This window comes from Colletotrichum orchidophilum (genome assembly GCF_001831195.1).
Source record: "Colletotrichum orchidophilum strain IMI 309357 chromosome Unknown Scaffold_5.1, whole genome shotgun sequence".
Classification (NCBI taxonomy): Eukaryota; Fungi; Ascomycota; class Sordariomycetes; order Glomerellales; family Glomerellaceae; genus Colletotrichum; species Colletotrichum orchidophilum.
The window spans coordinates 578,573-596,628 of NW_019172961.1; the positions used below are offsets into that span (position 1 = coordinate 578,573).

Below are 18,056 nucleotides of genomic sequence, written 5' to 3' on the forward strand. Positions count from 1 at the left end.
AAGATTTGAACAAGAGTATTTAGCTCCTTCATCTCGTCCGAAACCATTCTCACCTCAATCTGCTCTCTATCCAACAGCTTCCAAAAAACACATACATCTACCTCATAAACAACAGCCCAGCTACCAAGTCTCGCTTTCAATATGAAGTTCTCCACCACCCTCCTCTTTATTGCCCCCTTGACTGCCTTGGCAGCTGAGACATTCGGTAAGACCGATGTTCCCTGACCGCTACTCAATTTGCTATTCAGTAGCACATCCATGTACTCGTTTTCTAACACTCCAATACTTTAGGTGCCCACGGTGGTGCGGTGGCTCAGGCTGGCGCCAAAGCTTCCCAGCGCAACGAGGAGTCTACTTCCTTCAGTCCTGCCCAGGACGACGCCAAAGCCTACAAGCGCGGTCAAGACGACGCAAAGGCGTACAAGCGCGGCCAGGATGATGCCAAGGCTTACAAGCGTGGTCAAGACGACGCAAAAGCCTACAAGAGAGGCCAGGATGACGCTAAAGCCTACAAGCGCGGTCAGGACGATGCCAAAGCCTACAAGCGTGGTCAAGACGACGCCAAGGCTTATAAGAGAGGCCAGGATGACGCGAAGGCTTATAAGCGTGGTCAGGATGATGCCAAGGCGTACAAGCGCGGCCAGGACGATGCCAAGGCTTATAAGAGAGGCCAGGATGATGCTAAGGCCTACAAGCTTTTGTGAAGTGGAGTTCAAGATGAAGGAACTTAAATCTTCTTCAAGTCGGTATGTTATACATGGTTGCCAACGCTACGATTGATGAGAGATGAGACTGACTGACGATGATTAGGAGTTCCAATGGTGTTTGCCCTGAAAGTATATTGCATCTAGACGACGCAATCCCTGAATGTCATGTTAAAGTTCTTTGCTCCGTGCATGGGCTTACGCGACTTTCTTATCCTGCTTCCGTCTGCGGTTCCTTCAAACTACTTATTCAGCAGAGCACTTGTCATCGTCAACTCAGAGGGGGTTCATCAATCTTTTCACGTATAGATCGATAGTCTTTCATTCATAACCTGGTCAATATACTATTTCCCCCTCCACAAAAGCGTCCATAAAAGCTTGTTCAGGCTGTCTAGCTTGGTCTGCATTTTCAATCTTCAAGACATTTCACTTCAACCCCTTCGTGACGCATTAATTGAGGTCTAGTAGGCCCCGAGACTCCTCTCGCGTTGAGAGACCAAAAGTCTTCCAACCTTTTTATCAAGCTTTTGTGCACTTTTAAGGAAACAAACTTGTCCAAACGCCTTCCCATGCTATTACTTTCATGGACTACTTCGTGAATGTACATTAGTCATAACCCCATAACTGAAATGAAACCCAGCGCATTAGTTGAGCTTGGCCTCCTCGAAGGCCAACGGCGCAACCAAGTCCGAAATCCAAGCATGCTTCTTCTCGTCGGCGTACTGAGGGTAGGGGCGTCTGCAATGGCAGCTGGCCAAGGGGTATCCGTGCGACTTGGCCACAATCCACTTGGTGCCGTTGATACCGCCCTTGGCAAACGCCCATTCCATCTGCGCCAGCTTGAGCTGAGCAGCGGACGCCTCTTGGATCTTGCCCGCGTTATAGAGGTCGAAGATCTTGATGCAGTACTTGGGGAAGAGATTGGCGATGCCCGTGATGGTACCGTTGCTGCCGACGGACAAGGCGGGGACGAGCCAATCGCTCTGGCCCGCGAGGGCGAAGAACTCGGAGGGGTCGAACTCGGCGCGGACGCGGGCGACCTTTGCGATGCCGCCGCAGGTGAGCTTGACGCCGACAATGTTGGCGTGCTTGCCGAGGCGGGAGAGCATTTCGGAGTTGACGTCGAGACCTGCAGCGACGCCGGGGAAGTTGTAGATGATGATGGGGATGGGGCTGGCGTCGGCGAGCTCCTCGAAGAAGCCGACAATGGCCTCCTCGTTCATGGCGAAATGGAAGTAGCTGGGGACGAGCACGAGAGCGTAGTCGGCGCCGGCGGCCTTGGCGAGCTTGGTCTCGTCAATGACGGCGCGGGTTGACTGGCCGCCGCAGCCCAAGATGATTGTGAGGTCGGGGCGGCCGGCCTTGACGGCGACCTCTCTTGTGGCCTTGACGAGTCTGGTCTTCTCATCGTTGGTGAGGGTGACAGCCTCGCCGTTGGTTCCGGCCAGTACCACTGCAACTTTGTCAGTTTGGTGTCTTGTGGAAATTCTGGTCATGATCAGTACATACCCCCGTGGAGGCCAGACTTGACCAAAAACTCGAGGTGCTTGGTCTGCACGTCCCAGTCGATCTCTTGACTGGCATCGTCGCCGAACCAGGTCAAACTGGGCACGTGAATACCGGCGGGAAAGGCCTTTGCAGCCATTGTGAATGTTCTGGTAGGTTATGAGGTTGTGGAGGTGTGGAGAAGGTAGGAATTGAAGTTGAGGAACTTGGCAAAGGAAGCAAGAGAGGGTTTGGGTATCGATTGGTATACACAAGCAGAAGAAAGATCAAAAAAGTTTGAATGGCAACGGTCGATACAAGTATCTCATAAAATCTGTGCTTTAAAGTGAACAACCCCGCGGTGGGCATCGAGACGCGGGGCTCTTCAGGGTGGCATGTTTCCGACCAGCCGACCTTCCCCACGGGCATGAACCGAGCATGCAAAGCGGGAGGGATTCTTGTGGAGTTGTGGTCTCGGGAAGCGAGCAGGATCATGAGTCGTGAGCTGCTCACTCCGTATACCCCACGAACTAAAATCCCAAGGTCGTCTGATTGGAGAAAATCGTGCTTCTCCAAGGATTCATGTCGGATCCGGACAAAGAAGAACATAGAACCTAAGCCTGGGAAGTACCCGATCGGAGTGGGCCGGCGTCGCGGCCGTGGGTGGGTCTTCCGATCGGGACCCACATTGATCGGGTACGCTAGTGTCGGGCCCGTCGGTTGCAGCCGATAGGTGTGGTCACGCAGCACTTGTCCATTCAGAATCTGATGCTCGCTAATGAGTTCGAAAAACTAAGATCGCTGTGGCGGGGAACAAGGTTTGCGGATAATAATGCAAATTTTGCAATGCAGAGACGTGAGTTGAATATATCAACCTAAGGGAGATGAACAATCAAGGGGTATCTAAATGTTAGCATCGTATCACCGATGAAATAAGCCTACAAAACGGTCGATGGGGTGACGAAGTCGGAAAAGCCATATATTGTTACTGCGTCAGGAGGTGGGAAAGGGAGGATCGTGCCGTAGGCCACATCTTTGCTTAACACGTCCCCACGCAGAATCCATATATCCCAAATTCGACTTCGTCATCCATGGTCCTGACGATTATTCCACCTGCGATACAGTGCCAACACAAACGCTTCTTGCGAATCCAGTGTTGGCCAATTAATCCTGCTTCTCGAGTGCATCTCTTGATACGCCGATCACCGAATATGCATGCCTTCTTGATGCCTTGGCCACAATCTCGATAATAGGAGTTATGAGAATGTCGAGAACCAGAGCGAAAGGTCGCTCAGACTATGGCAAAACCAGAGTCAAAGATGGCGTGCATAACCGATCGAATGTCGACCCGGACCTTCTCGGCGTCCTGCCTAGCCTGCACCTCCTCCAGAACCTGGGCTGTGATCTTCGCGTTGCCCGCAACCCTTTCCATACGCAGGATCTGTGTCTTGATCCATACACGCTCTTGGGGGTCCTGCTCTTCCGACCCCAGCATCAATAAGGGCCAGAGCATGTTGACTGGCAGTGAGTTGTCCGCATCCAATGAATCAACGAGCAGTCGAGCCAGGCGCCGGACCTGATGGAGAGCGTCGGTGGCTTCTTTTGTCAACGGAAACGATTTATATGCCACTCTATGTAGGTGTACTTTGCTTGCATGGTAGCTGGCAAGATAGGTACGAAAGGCGCGCGTAATGACAAAGGCGAGGTGTGGCGAGACGTGAGGCTCCGTCAGCTTCCCCGCCACGGCAAAGTCCATGAGCGGGGGCCGCTGTTCGTGCAAGGTCCGCAGATCGGCCGCGATGGCGGCGCCAATGTTCATAACCTCCGTCTCGTCTTCGACGGTGCCACGTGACCGATGCCAGGGGTCAATCTTTGATATCCGACCCATGAAGCTCTGGACCTTTTGAAAGAAGACAATGCCAGGCTGATAGAGAACTTGAAACAAAACATCCTCAATGTCGCCGTCTCCAAAGTCTTCCCTTGTCGAGTCGGCACCACCTCCGTCGAAGCTGGCTGGCGATGCTTCGACTAGGAGCAGCTCATCGTCCTTGGACAGCAGTAAGCCCTGTCCACCAGCGGAAACGGCGCGAGCATCGAGTAAACGCATCCACTGGAGAAATTGCTTCTCGATGGCGGCAAAGCTGCTCTTTTCGCCTTGCTGGAACAGCCCATAGGCCCGCTTGAGGAACGAATCTGCCGCCTTGATCTGTCCTCGAAGGATGTCGACATAAATCAGGAAGAAGAGCGTCGCGAGTAAATGCTCCCTGCGTGAGCCGGGAGTATCGACGGCGGGTGACGATTCATCCCCATAGGTGGCCACCTCTGACACGGCTTTCTGATAATGGTCCCCGAGACTGGCCAGCCAGGAGCCTTCGCGACGAGAGAGCATCAGGCTCGAGAAGGCGAGTACCGACCACTTGACCATTTGAGAAGTGCTCGCCATGTCGACGACAACCTGGCGAATGGCCAGCCACTTCTTCTGCGTCTCGACTTCGGCGAGAATAGGTGGTACCACGACGCGGCTGAAGTAGTCCATCAGTTTGTCGTCCTCAGTCGGTTCATGCAGAGATATGGCCTGCTCTGACTGACTGCCAGCATCCGGCATGGGCGATGGGTCGGGCAGCTCATCCATAGCCGTTCGATCTGGAAAGGTGAGATTCGGGGGGCTACTCATCAGTGGCGGTTGCCGGCTTCCAAGAGGCTGAACCCCGAACTGATTCCTCTATGGAAAGTCAGTGTCATGAGTCCACGATAAGCAACTGACTGCTAGTGAAAGGATGGCTTACGAGAATTTGCCCATCAAGGCTCATCTGCTGGCCTGGCTCAGGGTTGACCTGCTGCCAGGCATCACCAGCGTCCCATAAGAAGTTTGCATAGTCGAATATTTCATCGACGGCCTGCATGGGCTGGAACACCGACGCCGCCGGCGATACGGAGGCATCGGTGGCATGGGACGGGATAGCCGGGCTACGATCTGAGGCGGAGGACCCCGCGGCGGCCAACATTGCGTTGGCGGCGATGCTATTCGACTGCGACCGCCATTTGCATTCTAGGTTCAAGCGTTCGCAATGACTGCACCGAGGCCGACTCTCGTCGCATTTAACTTTTCGGCGTCTGTGGGTCGAGCGTCAGCGAGATGAGCCTTGATCAGTACGGAGTCTTGCTGCTGATGTCGGGTCGTGGCCCACGTTGGAAGATTGCCCGACGACCGTACCCTCGGCTGCCGGGACCGGACCTCGAGCAGGTAGAGTCAGTGCCAGTGTGTGAAGAAACTTACTTGCAAGTCAAACACCCTTCCCTGGACCTGATCGATCTCCTCGCCATTCGGGAGTAACTTGGCAGAACCGACGTCCCACTATTCTCCTGCATGCTGGCGGTTGCGATCGCGTGCGGGCTCTTTGACAGTGGCAGACATCCTCTCCCCTTTGCCCCCCTTGAAGTTTTTTTTCTTCTTGGTGGCTGCTACTCGTACTGCCTGCCTGTCTGCCTGTAATAGTTTGGTGTGCCGCCGTTGCGCCAGGTTGGAGTGTGTGTGGATGAGCGCGCAATGGTTTGTCCAAAGCTGGGGGAACGGAACGCGGGGATATTTCCCCCCCATTTCAACTCCACGATGTGGGGTGTTGCGGAGCGTGTCCAAATCCACCCCTCCCTGAAAATTTTCTGTGCCGTTGTCGGCTGACTCGTGCGTCGAAACTTCCTGCACTGCTGGGTGGTCTTTGGATCTAGTTCCTAGACAGATGTGAGCAATGCCAACTTAAACAGCTGCGGAGAATCTAGCGCGGTTTCTAGGGTTGCTAGAGGCCGAGCATGGACGGAGATGCTGACTTTTCGGCAAAGATGCACCGCCACAAGCCACAGTTGGAAGGCCGGACGGACGTGGGAAATCCTTCACGTCTACTTTGATGCCATCAACCCAGGGCGTGTACAACAATCAGATGGAAGTTCTCGCTCACCTTATTTTCAAGTACTATGGTATTGACTGAATAGTTCGAAGCTAGAACTGGCTCAGTGTTGACTTCAGCAGCACACTGGTTTAGGAAATCAAGTAAAATTATGTACAGTCGAGTAGAGTTATTGATTCAGGAGGAGTGACAAAGGGCACGTGTTGTCGAGCATGCAATCGGACGGCAGATTAAAGAGCCGAGGGGATTTTGAATGCCTCAAACATCAAAGATCTTTTGTTAGATGTTCCCCTCCCTCAAGGAAGTTGCCCGATGGTGTGTGGCAGCCAACAAGGTGTCTGCCTCCAAGAGGAGCAACGCAGTTGTAGCTCGTTGGGGATTATTGTGTGTAGCGGCCACCACATAAGTACGTTACTCTACCCCAACCCAGGTAATTCTAGGAGGCCTTTGCAATGATCTACCGTTTACTGTAAGATATTCCCATCTGTGCGCCAACCTCAGTCCACGAGCTTCACGCAAGAGTTGCACGTTTCCAGAGTTAAAAGACATTTATTCATACCTACAGGAATAACCAGTGCTATTCTAAACGGAGAAGGTCGCAATCTATGAGCCGATCCCTGTCAGGCGCAACCCACATTCACGTTAGTAATTCATCAGCCAATACGCGACGAGAGGCAATTTACGAGCTCACAATGATTCAATGTGTTGTGCAATGCCGGCATAAAGGAAGCAGCGCCTCCTCAAGAGTGTATCTTTTCCAGGTTTTGCACGCGTTGAATGGGAGGTTGAAGTTAAGATGAGCCAGCCAATGCACGGAAAGAACCCCCGTGACCTGTGAGAGTTCCGCGCCAAGCCATACGGCCCTCCGTCACCAGCTCTGCGGGGTTCTCAGACCCCAAGACCGGGGGTGGCTGAGCACAGCTAAAATTGTGGAAATATATGATACCCAGCAGTCTGGAAGGTCTAACCGATGCTCAAGTTGGACGATGGAGTTGGACGATGGTCAAATGATGCGGCGCCAACAATTGAAATAATGGAGAATCCTTCAATGTGGGGAGTCTCTTCTGCATGCACCGCGACATCACATGAGCGCTGCTGCTGGCAGGTAATGGATGAACGTGTGTATACGTTGTACGCCCCGGAGAGAATTGCGAATAGCCCGCGCCAGGAAGCACTCCGCCGCAGAAAATTTAGCCCTGCATGCCAATAAGATCTGGGGCGAAAGCGGCGCATACGGGTTGGACAGGAGCCAAGCCAGACCAAGAAGCCATCAGCAGTTTTGGGCCGCTCCGCCGAGATCATCGGGGGTTATGAGTGGTTCCTGATGGAGCCGCTTCGTGACAGCGCAGCGGCTCGCGTGGTCTCGGAACTCAAACTTGACTACCGATGAGGAGGTTGGGGGTAGATCCAGGCCCGCGCCGGGTACAGATGAACTGCCAGATGGTGGGAGTAGGATCACCCCGGTCCCGTCATGCCTTGTCATCCATACCTTGATCCAACTCTAGCGAAGAAATGCTAATTTGCTCCTTCCGGTTCTTTGGGTCCCGGGAACGCTCTCGGTAATCATACCTTAGATTTCAGCTCGTTAAATCAGCTTGGATGCATATCCAACTTCCTGCGCCCGGTTCTCCCCGTTTGTTTTCGTCTCGGCATTCCTTTTGAATTAGCGCATGGCATCCTTAGCTGCCAAAGACTATACTTTCATTTTTCCTCCTCGATATCTCATATAGCAACTTGGTTGTAGACTTCACATATTCTTTCACATGAACCAAACCCTATAGAATGTGGAGCTTGCCTGATGAGTTGCCACCGTAAGGGCACAGATCATCAAATTCCCATGTTATCATAGCGAAGGTGAACAGGAGAAAGCTTACCAATACTGCTGGAATTGTGGCGGAATCCAGAGATCCAAGATCGCACTCCATGCGAAGTCTTTCCGTTTCCTTGGTTAGAATTACTTGGGTGTTGTTACCCCTCATCTTTTCGTGGTTCATGCACATAGTTGGTGGGCTGTGTAACTACCTTGAAGGCAACGGAAAAGAAACTTGGCACACTTGTGTTGGGACTGGTGAGCGTAGTTAGAGGCCCTAGGATTCGGTCGATTAGTCAATATAGTAACAAGGTCATTGAAAGTAAGCAAGCACTCATAAGGTGAAGAAGTTAAAAACGTGTCCATCTCGTGTGTTTTCCGTCCCCTCCCCCCCTTCTTCTGCGTCTTTCTTGGCTGATCCACACATCTGCTGACGCCAAGTGTTTGCTGCCCAGTGTGTCCAATTGTACAGGGGCAAAATGGTATCACAATCAAAACTGTTGAATGGCTGGTTCGTCCGGGAGGATGACCTTCTTTTGTTGTCCCCGCGTCAGAAACCCGACTCTTCGTTACGGGACTAAGGCAAGTTTTAACGACGGCCACTGCACCCAGTTTTTCCCCATGGGGGTTGTCGCGGGGTAAACAACACCGCCGATCCTAGACCGTTCCACAACGCTGTTCCAAACCTTGATCTTCCATTCGATGGAGGGTAGTTCAAGCTTATTGTAGAGTGGGACGTCATGGAGGTCTAGATAAAGCTTGCCTCCCCGCCGGGTCCCCACGACGAAATATTCTAATTACCGGATACTGTTCCTCTCTTAGACACCTCCCAGGGTGTTATATTCTCCCGCGTGTTGCGCTCCGGTCTCACTATACTCGTTTTTCTCGTGGTCGCCGGTCTTTTGACATTGTTCGCCCATCATGGGCTTCTTTAGCACCCACGCGTCCGGGACGCTCGATCCCCCTGAGGTGCGAAACTGGCGCATCCACTTGATCGCCCTGGTCGCCAGCATGTCGGCTTTGGCAAGTACGTTTTTTCTTTTTGATTTCATTTTGTTGAATTATTTAGAATCAGGGACATACATCATGTCCCTTAAGGCATACTGTGTCAAATCTCGTGGACAGCACCGTAGAACCCCATCCCGGCATAGCTCCGACAAGGAGCAGGGCGTGCTCCAAGTCACCGCAGATCTTCAAATCGACCTCATTTTCAGATCACCTACTAACTTTCTCTATCAGTGGGCTATGACACAGCAGTCATTGGAGGGACCATGGCACTGGACTCGTTCCGACGTGATTTTCACCTTGACGAAGTCAGCTCGACAACCCGCGATACGATCCAGGGCAACATCGTCTCGACTTTCCAGGTATGGACTCGCGCGAGAATTCAGCCGTCACAACACTTAACATTGTCATTCTAGGCTGGTTGCTTCTTTGGTGCTCTCCTCACGTTTCCCATCGCCGAGAAATTCGGTCGCAGGAAAACCGTCATGCTCGCCGGGACCGTATTCCTCATCGGCGGCACGCTGATGACCGCAGCCAGCGGAAGCCTGAACTTGATCTACGCAGGTCGTGCCATTGCCGGTTTGGGAATCGGCGCATCGTCATTGACAGTCCCCGTGTACATTGCCGAGACGGCCCCGCCTTCGATTCGCGGCCGACTGGTCGGTATCTTTGAAATCGCCTCGCAGGGAGGCGGCATGCTGGGCTTTTGGATCAATGCAAGTTTCCTCACCACAAGATTCTTTGTAACTTCATGAAACAAAAGTTCTGACATGAGTGCATAGTACGCCACTGACCGGACGATCAACGTCCACTCGCGGGCCCAATGGATCGTGCCCCTTGGACTCCAGCTCGTCCCTGGCCTGGGACTTGCCCTGGGCATGATTTGGTGCCCCGAGTCCCCCCGTTGGCTCGCCCGCGGAGACCATTTCGACTCTGCAGAAAAGATCTTGACCCTGATCCGCGGCCTGCCTGCTGATCACGAGTATATCCGTCGCGAGATGAACGACATCCGCACCCAGGTCGAGCAACGTACCTCTCAGCGCATGACGAAGAAGCAAATGTTCCAGAAGCTCTTCCAAAAGGGTATTCGTAACCGCATGGGTCTCGGTATGGCGCTCATGTTTCTTCAGAGCTTCACCGGTATGCAGCCACGACCACCCCCCCCCCTTTTTTTTTTTTTTGAATGGCACATGCTAAACGAAGCCTAGGTGTGAACATCATCACGTACTACGCCCCTCGCATCTTTGAGAGTCTTGGAATCACCGGTACATCGACGAAGCTCTTCTCGACTGGCTTTTATGGTATCGCAAAGACCTTTGGTATGTTCCTCTTCACCTTCTGGGTGGCCGAGAGAGTCGGCCGACGGAAGGGTCTTTTATGGGGATCTGCGCTCGGCTGCATTCCAATGTGGTACATTGGGGGATATGTCATGGTAAGACTATTTTATGATTGTCTATCATTCAGAGAAAGAGTTGCAGTGCCATCCTGGTCGAGTTGACATGCTCCGGATTGCTTGGGGGCACTAGGTTGTTTTTAGATGCTCTCTTTTCACTCTCGGTGCTAACAATGAACGTAGAGAGCAGACCCCGCTGCAGCTGCCGCGGCCGGCGTAGTCACCCGAGATGGCTGGGGTTACCTCGCCATGGCTTGTGTCTACATCAACGGAGTAAGTCGCCGAGATGTCGAGCCACCCTTTCCGGTGTGGAGGCTGACATCATGATCAAAAGGTCATCATCTGCGCCACGTGGCAGGGAATCACCTGGCTCTACGCTTCTGAAGTGCAAACGCTCGAAATCAGAATGCTGGCAGTCTCCATCACAACCGCCACGACCTGGCTCGGAAGCTTCATCATCGCTCGCTCCACGCCCTACATGATCTCTGATTTGGGCTACGGTGCATACTTCTTCTTCAGCAGTATCTTAATGCTCATGGGTATCTGGGCATTCTTCTTTGTGCCAGAAACAAAGGGTTCGTTTGCTTGTTCAATTGTGGAATACTGCGCAATTGCTAATGGTGATCAGGATTGACCCTCGAGGACATGGACGCTCTGTTCATGCACCCTACCCACAAGACAGTGTGGGCCCAGATGAGAGGCAAGGCCATAGTCGCTCCTGGTCGAGCCAGGTCTCCCTCCATCACCGACGAGAAGTTGGAGGCAAATATTGAGGCTGCTCAGATTGAAGAGCGATCCAAGTCATGAAACTACTGAAAGCCTTGCTCCGGCCCGACAGCCGCAGATGAGGCATTCATTACCATTTCTGTCGCCCCCTTTTGTCTTGAATCTTGGAGGTAGTTATGATGGGCACCAATTATTCCTGGGGGGAAAAGAGGCCGACAGCTTGCCATCTGCTTCAGGGCTAAATTCTCCATACTTTGGGAGCTCGTGAAACACATTGCGTCGTGGATATAAAGACTATAGTGCGCCTTACACCGGCCCAGGTCCTCGGTCCTTGGTGATTTGCTTCTTTCTCACTAATGAGTGAGACCGGTCTCTAATTCAACATGGGGGACCACTTTTCTGTCTGCTTCAACAGCACCGTCAATTAATATCAGGAAATATTCTGCGTGATGTTTCTTGCCGATTCAAGTGGCTTTGACATTGCCTAAGCAAATCTTTACCCTCTCATCGCCATCAAATTCGGGTTGTGTACGTGTCTGGGAAAGCATCCTTCGGTGAAATCCCTTTCCACTGTTTCAATGATGAATACTCGGATTCTAGAATGATGTGCCATCAACAGGGCCTTTATTGGTGTAACGTTACCATTTCGAATTTTTATAATTGGATTCTCTTGGATGCAGTCAGAGTTGTCTACATGTATATTACAATATCATACAACACCAGGCACAACAGCGTCTGAGATACCTACCCCTCAGTTATGATAACTGTTTCCAAGCGCTTTTCTCCACGCCTAAGGGTTGAATGGATCTGCAAACTTTTGCACCTGACTCGATATTCGAGGCGCATGACTAGGTCGGATCCTCTCGAGACCAATTTGCAAATGAGATCGCTTTAAATACCAACTTACTTGGGATGTACCTACATGTACCTAGCACGCTTCGCAGACTCACGAGATAACGAGGCGCTTAGATGACACCTGCGAACTCACGAGTTCAGCGCTGAGACCCGGGCAGGATTTCTTTTGTATCGTTGTGCGTCGATGATTCTGCAAGGCGCGTATCCGTACATGTACTTGTTCATCCAAGGTAAACCCCAATTGAGAAGGACTCTTGCCAGCGCCAAGGTGCCACGGGCCCAATCCTGGCGGGGGATCAGTGAACTCTGTTGTCCCGCTCATTTACGAGCCGGGCCGGTGGGCGCAGCAAAAGGACAGTGTGGCCAAGTCCAGAATCCAGAGATGGTATGGTATGGTGGCCGGGGGGGCGCACATCGGGCCTGGGACAAACTATAAACATCAAGGTTCCGAAAGTCTAAGGTATGGTAGAGAGCTTCCAATTGGTTCAGCAACTCCTCTCAGCGAGATAGGATACCTTACCTTTCCAGGGCTCCGTCTGTGCTGACTCTCTGCAAGTCTCTATGAGTAGAGCACGTTTCTCGCCTTCAACTCATGTCCCACAAATTCGAGTGATGCAATTTCATGTTTCACCTTTTCAGGATATCGATTCAGGGTCCAAAGTACCCACCAAACAGCCCCCCCCCCCTGGACCCCGGTTGCTTGGCTAGTGCCATTGAAGTTCTAGAACTGGACTGAAGGGCAGGGGTGGGAGCAGGGCAATGTTAGATTGCGCATGCAGGAAAAGGAGAAACGTTGGATGCAAACCCGTTGGCTGAAGAAGGTATGCAGATATGGATAATCAGACGGGAATTTGGCCGATCTTTGGCCCCCAGGCCAATTGAGTTTTGGTTTTTCCCCTTGCGCTTTGGTGGAATGACGCGACGACAGTTGAGGTGAGAAATGCGCGACACAAGTCAAAGTTCCGCACTAACAGGCTAGATCTAGCTGAACGGCCGATAATGGTTAACCGCCTTTTTTTTTTTTTTGGCCCTCCCGGGTTGAATATTAAATATTGAAAATATGCATGTCGTCCGTGGAGGAATTGAGTCTCTGCATCGACAGCAAAAAGAGCCTTCGATATATCATGCAGCCACATATCTTGTTGTCAAGGTATCGCAACTGGCTGTTTGCAGAGCATTAGCACATGCTTTTTTTGGTCTTCTTTTGGCTGAAGAAAGAAGAGAATGACAGAGGCAGTACCGAATTCCGAACCAATCAGAAGCTTCAAAAGATAGAGCTCATAGCTTCCTTCGGAAAGTAACCCCCCCAATGGACAAGAGAGCAGAAAAAAATGGGGAGAAGGAGTTGAGGACAAGGTAGGGTGAAGAAGCTGACAAAAACGTGGCCCAATGTATTGGCACCAATTTGGCAAATAACTATATCCGTACGGCGCTCGCATGATGTTGCCGCCGCTTACCCAGCCTTGAGCACTATTTCACAACGAGATGGGCCGTTTTTCTTCCCCTTCCCTGGACGCGGTTAGTCAGTGACATTGGGAGACACTGCCGGTTTCCCAGCAAGCGAAACAGAAACGCGACATGGGTTGAAGAGATTGGGTACCCGTAATAAAGCACTGGTCACCTCCTTTAACGGCATCGTGTCTTCCCACTTTTTTATTTTTATTTTTATTTTTATTTTTTTGGATTCTCTCCCCGTTTTGAAGCCCCCTCAAAAAGTCCCTATTCCTACCCGTCTTCACCCAGCTTCAAATGGGTTGAGCAGACGATAATTCATCGTTTGACCGCCCCTCCTCCTCCTCCTCCTTCTCCTCTCCTCCTCCCGTAACTCTCATTCCTTCTCATCGTGCGCGCGCGGGGCCTTGGCATTGAGATTGAGATCCGAGACCTCACTCTTTTTTTTTTTTTGATAATTATTTTTCCGCCACACATGCAATGAGTAATCTCATCCTCGCCCCAGACCTGACGGTTCACGATACAATTGTTCTGCAGAACCTTATTGACGATATCGAGCGCTACGACGACAAGCATCTCGCACCCACCGATGGCGACGAGGGGTATGCCAGTCAGGAATCCTTGGGTGAGAAGTCCAAGGATAATGAACGTGAGCTTAGCTTTCCTTTCTCTTTCCCCAAACGCCCCTCTTACTCCCATCATGTTCCCACACCACCCCAATTATTCTGAATCGCCTCATATTCTTTTCCCCCAAATGATCGTCTCCGTTAACAAAAAATAAGAACCAGCCTGCCGCGGAGTCTCATCCCAGAGAGACGCCAAGGACATCCGCAAGCTAAAGGGGCTCAACGACGCAACGAGCCAAGACTTTGAGCCGAGCGTCTTCTCCTCCGTCGACCTGCGCGACCTCCCACGCAAGCTCCCGGCCGTCGTCCATCAACATGTCGTCGTGCCCTACGTCGCCTGGGCGCGCACGATTGTCCGCCACGAGACGGACGTCATCATGCTCACCCACCTCATCCTCTACTTCACCACCTCGGTGCCCAGCGCCATCCTGCTCTTCATCCACTTCACGCCCCTCCACGGCCTCGTGCACATGCTCATGCAGTTCTGGTTCACGGGCACCTACACCCTCATGATGCACCAGCACATCCACATGAACGGCATCCTCTCCAAGAACTGGTCCGTCCTCCGCTTCATCGACGCCGCCTTCCCCTACATCACCGACCCTCTCATGGGCCACACCTGGAACACGTACTTTTACCACCACGTGAAGCACCACCACGTCGAGGGCAACGGGCCCCACGACCTGTCGTCCACCATCCGTTACCAGCGCGACGACGTTTTCCACTTTTTGCACTACGTCGGCCGCTTCATCTTCCTCATCTGGTTCGACCTGCCGCGGTACTTTATCCGCAAGGGCCAGATGAAGAACGGCCTCAAGACGGCCTTCTGGGAGCTGGGCAACTACGCGTTCCTGTACACCCTGTACTGCCTCCACAGCAAGGCGACAACGTTTGTCTTCCTCGGCCCCCTCGCGCTCATGCGGTTGGGTCTGATGATTGGGAACTGGGGCCAACACGCCTTCGTCGACGCCGACGAGCCGGATTCGGATTTCCGCTCCAGCATCACCCTGATTGACGTGCCGGTAAGCATTGCGCCAAGAAGGGGGATTTCTTCATCCCCGCATTACCAAGGTATGACAGATCGTTGATGGCTAACTATATTGGAAAAAAACTGTAGAGCAACCGCTACTGCTACAACGACGGCTACCACACGTCGCATCACCTCAACCCCCGCCGCCACTGGCGCGACCACCCGACGTCCTTTTTGCAGCAAAAGACGACGTACATTCGCGAAAAGGCGCTCGTGTTCCACAACATCGACTACCTCATGGTGACGGTCAAGCTGCTCCAGAAGGACTACCTGCACCTGGCAAAGTGTCTGGTGCCGGTCGGTGAGCAGATTGGGATGACGCTGGAGGAACGGGCGACGATGCTGCGGCGGCATACGAGGAAGTTTGAGGAGGATGAGATTCGGGAAAAGTTCCGGGACTACAAGGCGAAATGAAAAAAAAAATCCAACGTCTATTTCTTTTTTGAGTCATCTCAGAACCACGGCTGCTGTGCTGCCATTGAGTAGGCCCGGCTGGAGATGGTGACCGAGGAGGGAGCGTAATGGTTTCTGGTGAGGCTCTCTCACATATATCAGCGTCGGCATTTCTTCCATTTCATTGCATATACATGGCGCAAGCGAATTCCGGAACCCTCCCCTCTTAAAAAAAAGTATTGGAATTACTAGTCGATAGACACAAACCAGGTCTTGAGGGGCTGGAAACAGATTCGAGAGACTCCCTCAGCTCTCCCAGCTGAGGCATTTTGAGCCACACATGCAAGACTTGATACCTTGATCCATAGTGATGGCGCCAAGATTGAGTTGACGCTGATATGCGCAGCTTAGCAAGGCTCAGCCAGGTCCTCAACGAGGGTGTGAAGGTCGATCATTTGATGAACTTGGACAGGCACATGCAGCCTCAGCGTCCTCGGAATGAGACATGGCTCATGGCCCACGCCGACAAAAAAAGAAATGTTGCTCATTTCTTTACGAGACAGAGCTGTCTCGGCCCATGTGCAACGGTCAAATCTTCAACGATGCGGGAGGTTCCGTGCGCGTTCCCTTTGGATCCGGCCGCTACGGCAGTGGCATGCGGAGAATTTGGTGGTGGTATTTGACATTATTGTCGTAAGACGTAGGGGGAGGGGTATTACATGGTATCTCGTGTGGTATATCAACAGCATTTCCTGGCACCTTTTCTTCATCAACGTCAGCATGAACCCATCATGAGGCACGTCCAGACTAGCGAACCAGCCATCCACAGCATCAACATCCCGCGGCCCGACGCGCCCTTTTGCATCGGCAAAGGCACCGCCAGACTGGTGCTACCCCCAGGACTCGACACCTTTTCGCCCGTCGACGCGACGACGACATCCCCGGTGGGATACTGCACATTATACACCGGCGCATCCTTGAGCGCCACCGGCATGCCGAGCGCGTGCTTGCACGTGGGCTGGTTCGCCGCGGGCCAATCCAGCGTGCACTCCTCGTCGTACCCCCAGGCGCAGACCGCGTCGAGGGTGTTGTACAGCCCGTAGTTCTCGGCCACCCAGCTGCCCGGCTGGTCGAGGCAGCTGGCGAGAAAGTTCATGCTGTTGGACGCGCTGAGCGGCAGCTTCTTGTTCTTGGTCTTGAGGAGCTCCTTGCAGTCGTCCGCCGGCAGCTCCTTGTAGTCCATGGCCAGGGCGCCGCCGGCGACGGGCGCCTTTTTGGCCGAGTGGCCGGTGTAGAGGTAGTTCCATGCGTCGTAGCTGACGTCGTGGGCGCCCTGGGACTGGTCGATGCGGAGGAGCTTCACGGTGCGCTTGCCGTCGGCGGTGCCGTCGTCGTAGGTGAGGGAGAGGCAGAGGTTGTTGCAGTCCACCGAGCCCGGCCAGTAGGCGACGCGGTCCGTGTTGATTTTGCAGCCGAGGACGCCGACGGAGGAGGAGTAGCTGTCGTGGGGGGTCGCCCAGACGGTGCCGTCGGCGGCGACATGGTGCGGCGAGGAGGCGATCAGCAGCAGCAGTTGCGACAGCGATGAGAGAGCGGCGCTGCGCATTGTTAATAGAGAGAGTGGCAGGGGAGAAGGGCGGTCCAAACAGGACGCCCCTCCAAAACGAATGAGTGACTTTGGTATAAGGGCGAGGCTGCGATAAGGAGTGTGGCCAGCCGCAAATGCGGCCGATATGCGACTCAAAGGAGTGAGGTCATTGATAATCTGCGGCGTGCGCCGGTAGTGTGTGATGTGTGTGGGTTGCAAAGAAAAGGGAGAAGATGGGAAGGGGGGGCTTTCATTCAAATCGCAAACGTTAGGCGCGCGACCCCCGAGACTTAGTGCATCCGATCCTCCCCCGGGATTCCAGGGACAAGAAGCTCATCTCGCTTAATTGACACTTGTGATTCGCCAATTTGCCCCATGATCAGATTGTAAAAAGATGATAGGGGTCCACGGGTCCAAGCGACAAAGGTGTGGTTATGTCAGCATTCCTTCCCCTTGATGTCAACAGTTTACACGGATATAACAAGTTCTTCTCGAGGTGACTAAGGCTGGACCTACGAGACAAAAGAATCTAAGGGATACAATTACCATAGGATTTGGAAACGAATCTGTATCACTCCTAGCAGCCGGATTGTTGACTTCAGTCGTATTGGAGGATGGTGTGCTCAGATAATGAGATTCGGGAGAGTGAAGCGCGGCCGCATAGTCGCGATGGAAAAGAAAGATCATCGCTGTGGTATATATAGGCCTCGTCTATCCGTACTTTCTCAGATTGGGTACCCTTTTCAATCTGTGGCGAGAAGTCTCTCCCGTGTGTACTAAGTCCCCATCGGTGGGAAGCAAAGTGTCGGATTGGAAGCCCAATTCGACCTCGAGTCAGCGCCAGCGCAGGGGCCATCTGAGAGTCTCTATATCAGCGTTCAACCGGCGATCCAACCCACGGTTGGAACCTCTCTTTTCCACTTCACGCAGAGATCAATACGAGTTAATTGACCCTTCGTCACCACGGTTCGATCTGACAATCACCCCTGTGATACGTAAACCAACACAAAGGGATATTCATCATTCCCAGTTGCTTGCTCATGCTGCGCTTACGAATACAGACTTTCTATTGGCTTTCCGTTTACGG

At 52.7% G+C, this 18,056-nt stretch overlaps 6 protein-coding genes across 6 annotated transcripts; 3 read left to right on the top strand and 3 right to left on the bottom strand.

Annotated features, from left to right (window-relative positions):
- Positions 1–141: 141 nt before the first annotated feature.
- On the top strand, positions 142–704 carry CORC01_01081 (uncharacterized protein; the record flags this gene model as incomplete). The annotated part of the gene is made up of 2 exons (XM_022612737.1): positions 142–205; positions 292–704. The coding sequence occupies 2 exons, from the start codon at positions 142–144 to the stop codon at positions 702–704; spliced, it is 477 nt and encodes a 158-aa protein (XP_022480898.1).
- Positions 705–1,348: 644 nt separating this feature from the next.
- On the bottom strand, positions 1,349–2,349 carry CORC01_01082 (dihydrodipicolinate synthetase; the record flags this gene model as incomplete). Its single annotated transcript, XM_022612738.1, has 2 exons — positions 1,349–2,157; positions 2,214–2,349. The coding sequence occupies 2 exons, from the start codon at positions 2,347–2,349 to the stop codon at positions 1,349–1,351; spliced, it is 945 nt and encodes a 314-aa protein (XP_022480899.1).
- Positions 2,350–3,480: 1,131 nt separating this feature from the next.
- On the bottom strand, positions 3,481–5,194 carry CORC01_01083 (uncharacterized protein; the record flags this gene model as incomplete). The annotated part of the gene is made up of 2 exons (XM_022612739.1): positions 3,481–4,911; positions 4,976–5,194. The coding sequence occupies 2 exons, from the start codon at positions 5,192–5,194 to the stop codon at positions 3,481–3,483; spliced, it is 1,650 nt and encodes a 549-aa protein (XP_022480900.1).
- A 3,628-nt stretch (positions 5,195–8,822) lies between these two features.
- Positions 8,823–11,106, top strand: CORC01_01084 (uncharacterized protein; the record flags this gene model as incomplete). The annotated part of the gene is made up of 8 exons (XM_022612740.1): positions 8,823–8,928; positions 9,141–9,268; positions 9,323–9,649; positions 9,689–10,046; positions 10,115–10,338; positions 10,483–10,572; positions 10,634–10,874; positions 10,928–11,106. 8 exons carry the CDS (start codon positions 8,823–8,825, stop codon positions 11,104–11,106), a joined length of 1,653 nt encoding a protein of 550 aa, XP_022480901.1.
- Positions 11,107–13,812: 2,706 nt separating this feature from the next.
- CORC01_01085 (fatty acid desaturase) lies at positions 13,813–15,402 on the top strand (the record flags this gene model as incomplete). The annotated part of the gene is made up of 3 exons (XM_022612741.1): positions 13,813–13,981; positions 14,121–14,980; positions 15,076–15,402. The coding sequence occupies 3 exons, from the start codon at positions 13,813–13,815 to the stop codon at positions 15,400–15,402; spliced, it is 1,356 nt and encodes a 451-aa protein (XP_022480902.1).
- Positions 15,403–16,156: 754 nt separating this feature from the next.
- On the bottom strand, positions 16,157–16,987 carry CORC01_01086 (uncharacterized protein; the record flags this gene model as incomplete). Its single annotated transcript, XM_022612742.1, has 1 exon — positions 16,157–16,987. The coding sequence occupies one exon, from the start codon at positions 16,985–16,987 to the stop codon at positions 16,157–16,159; it is 831 nt and encodes a 276-aa protein (XP_022480903.1).
- Positions 16,988–18,056: the final 1,069 nt, after the last annotated feature.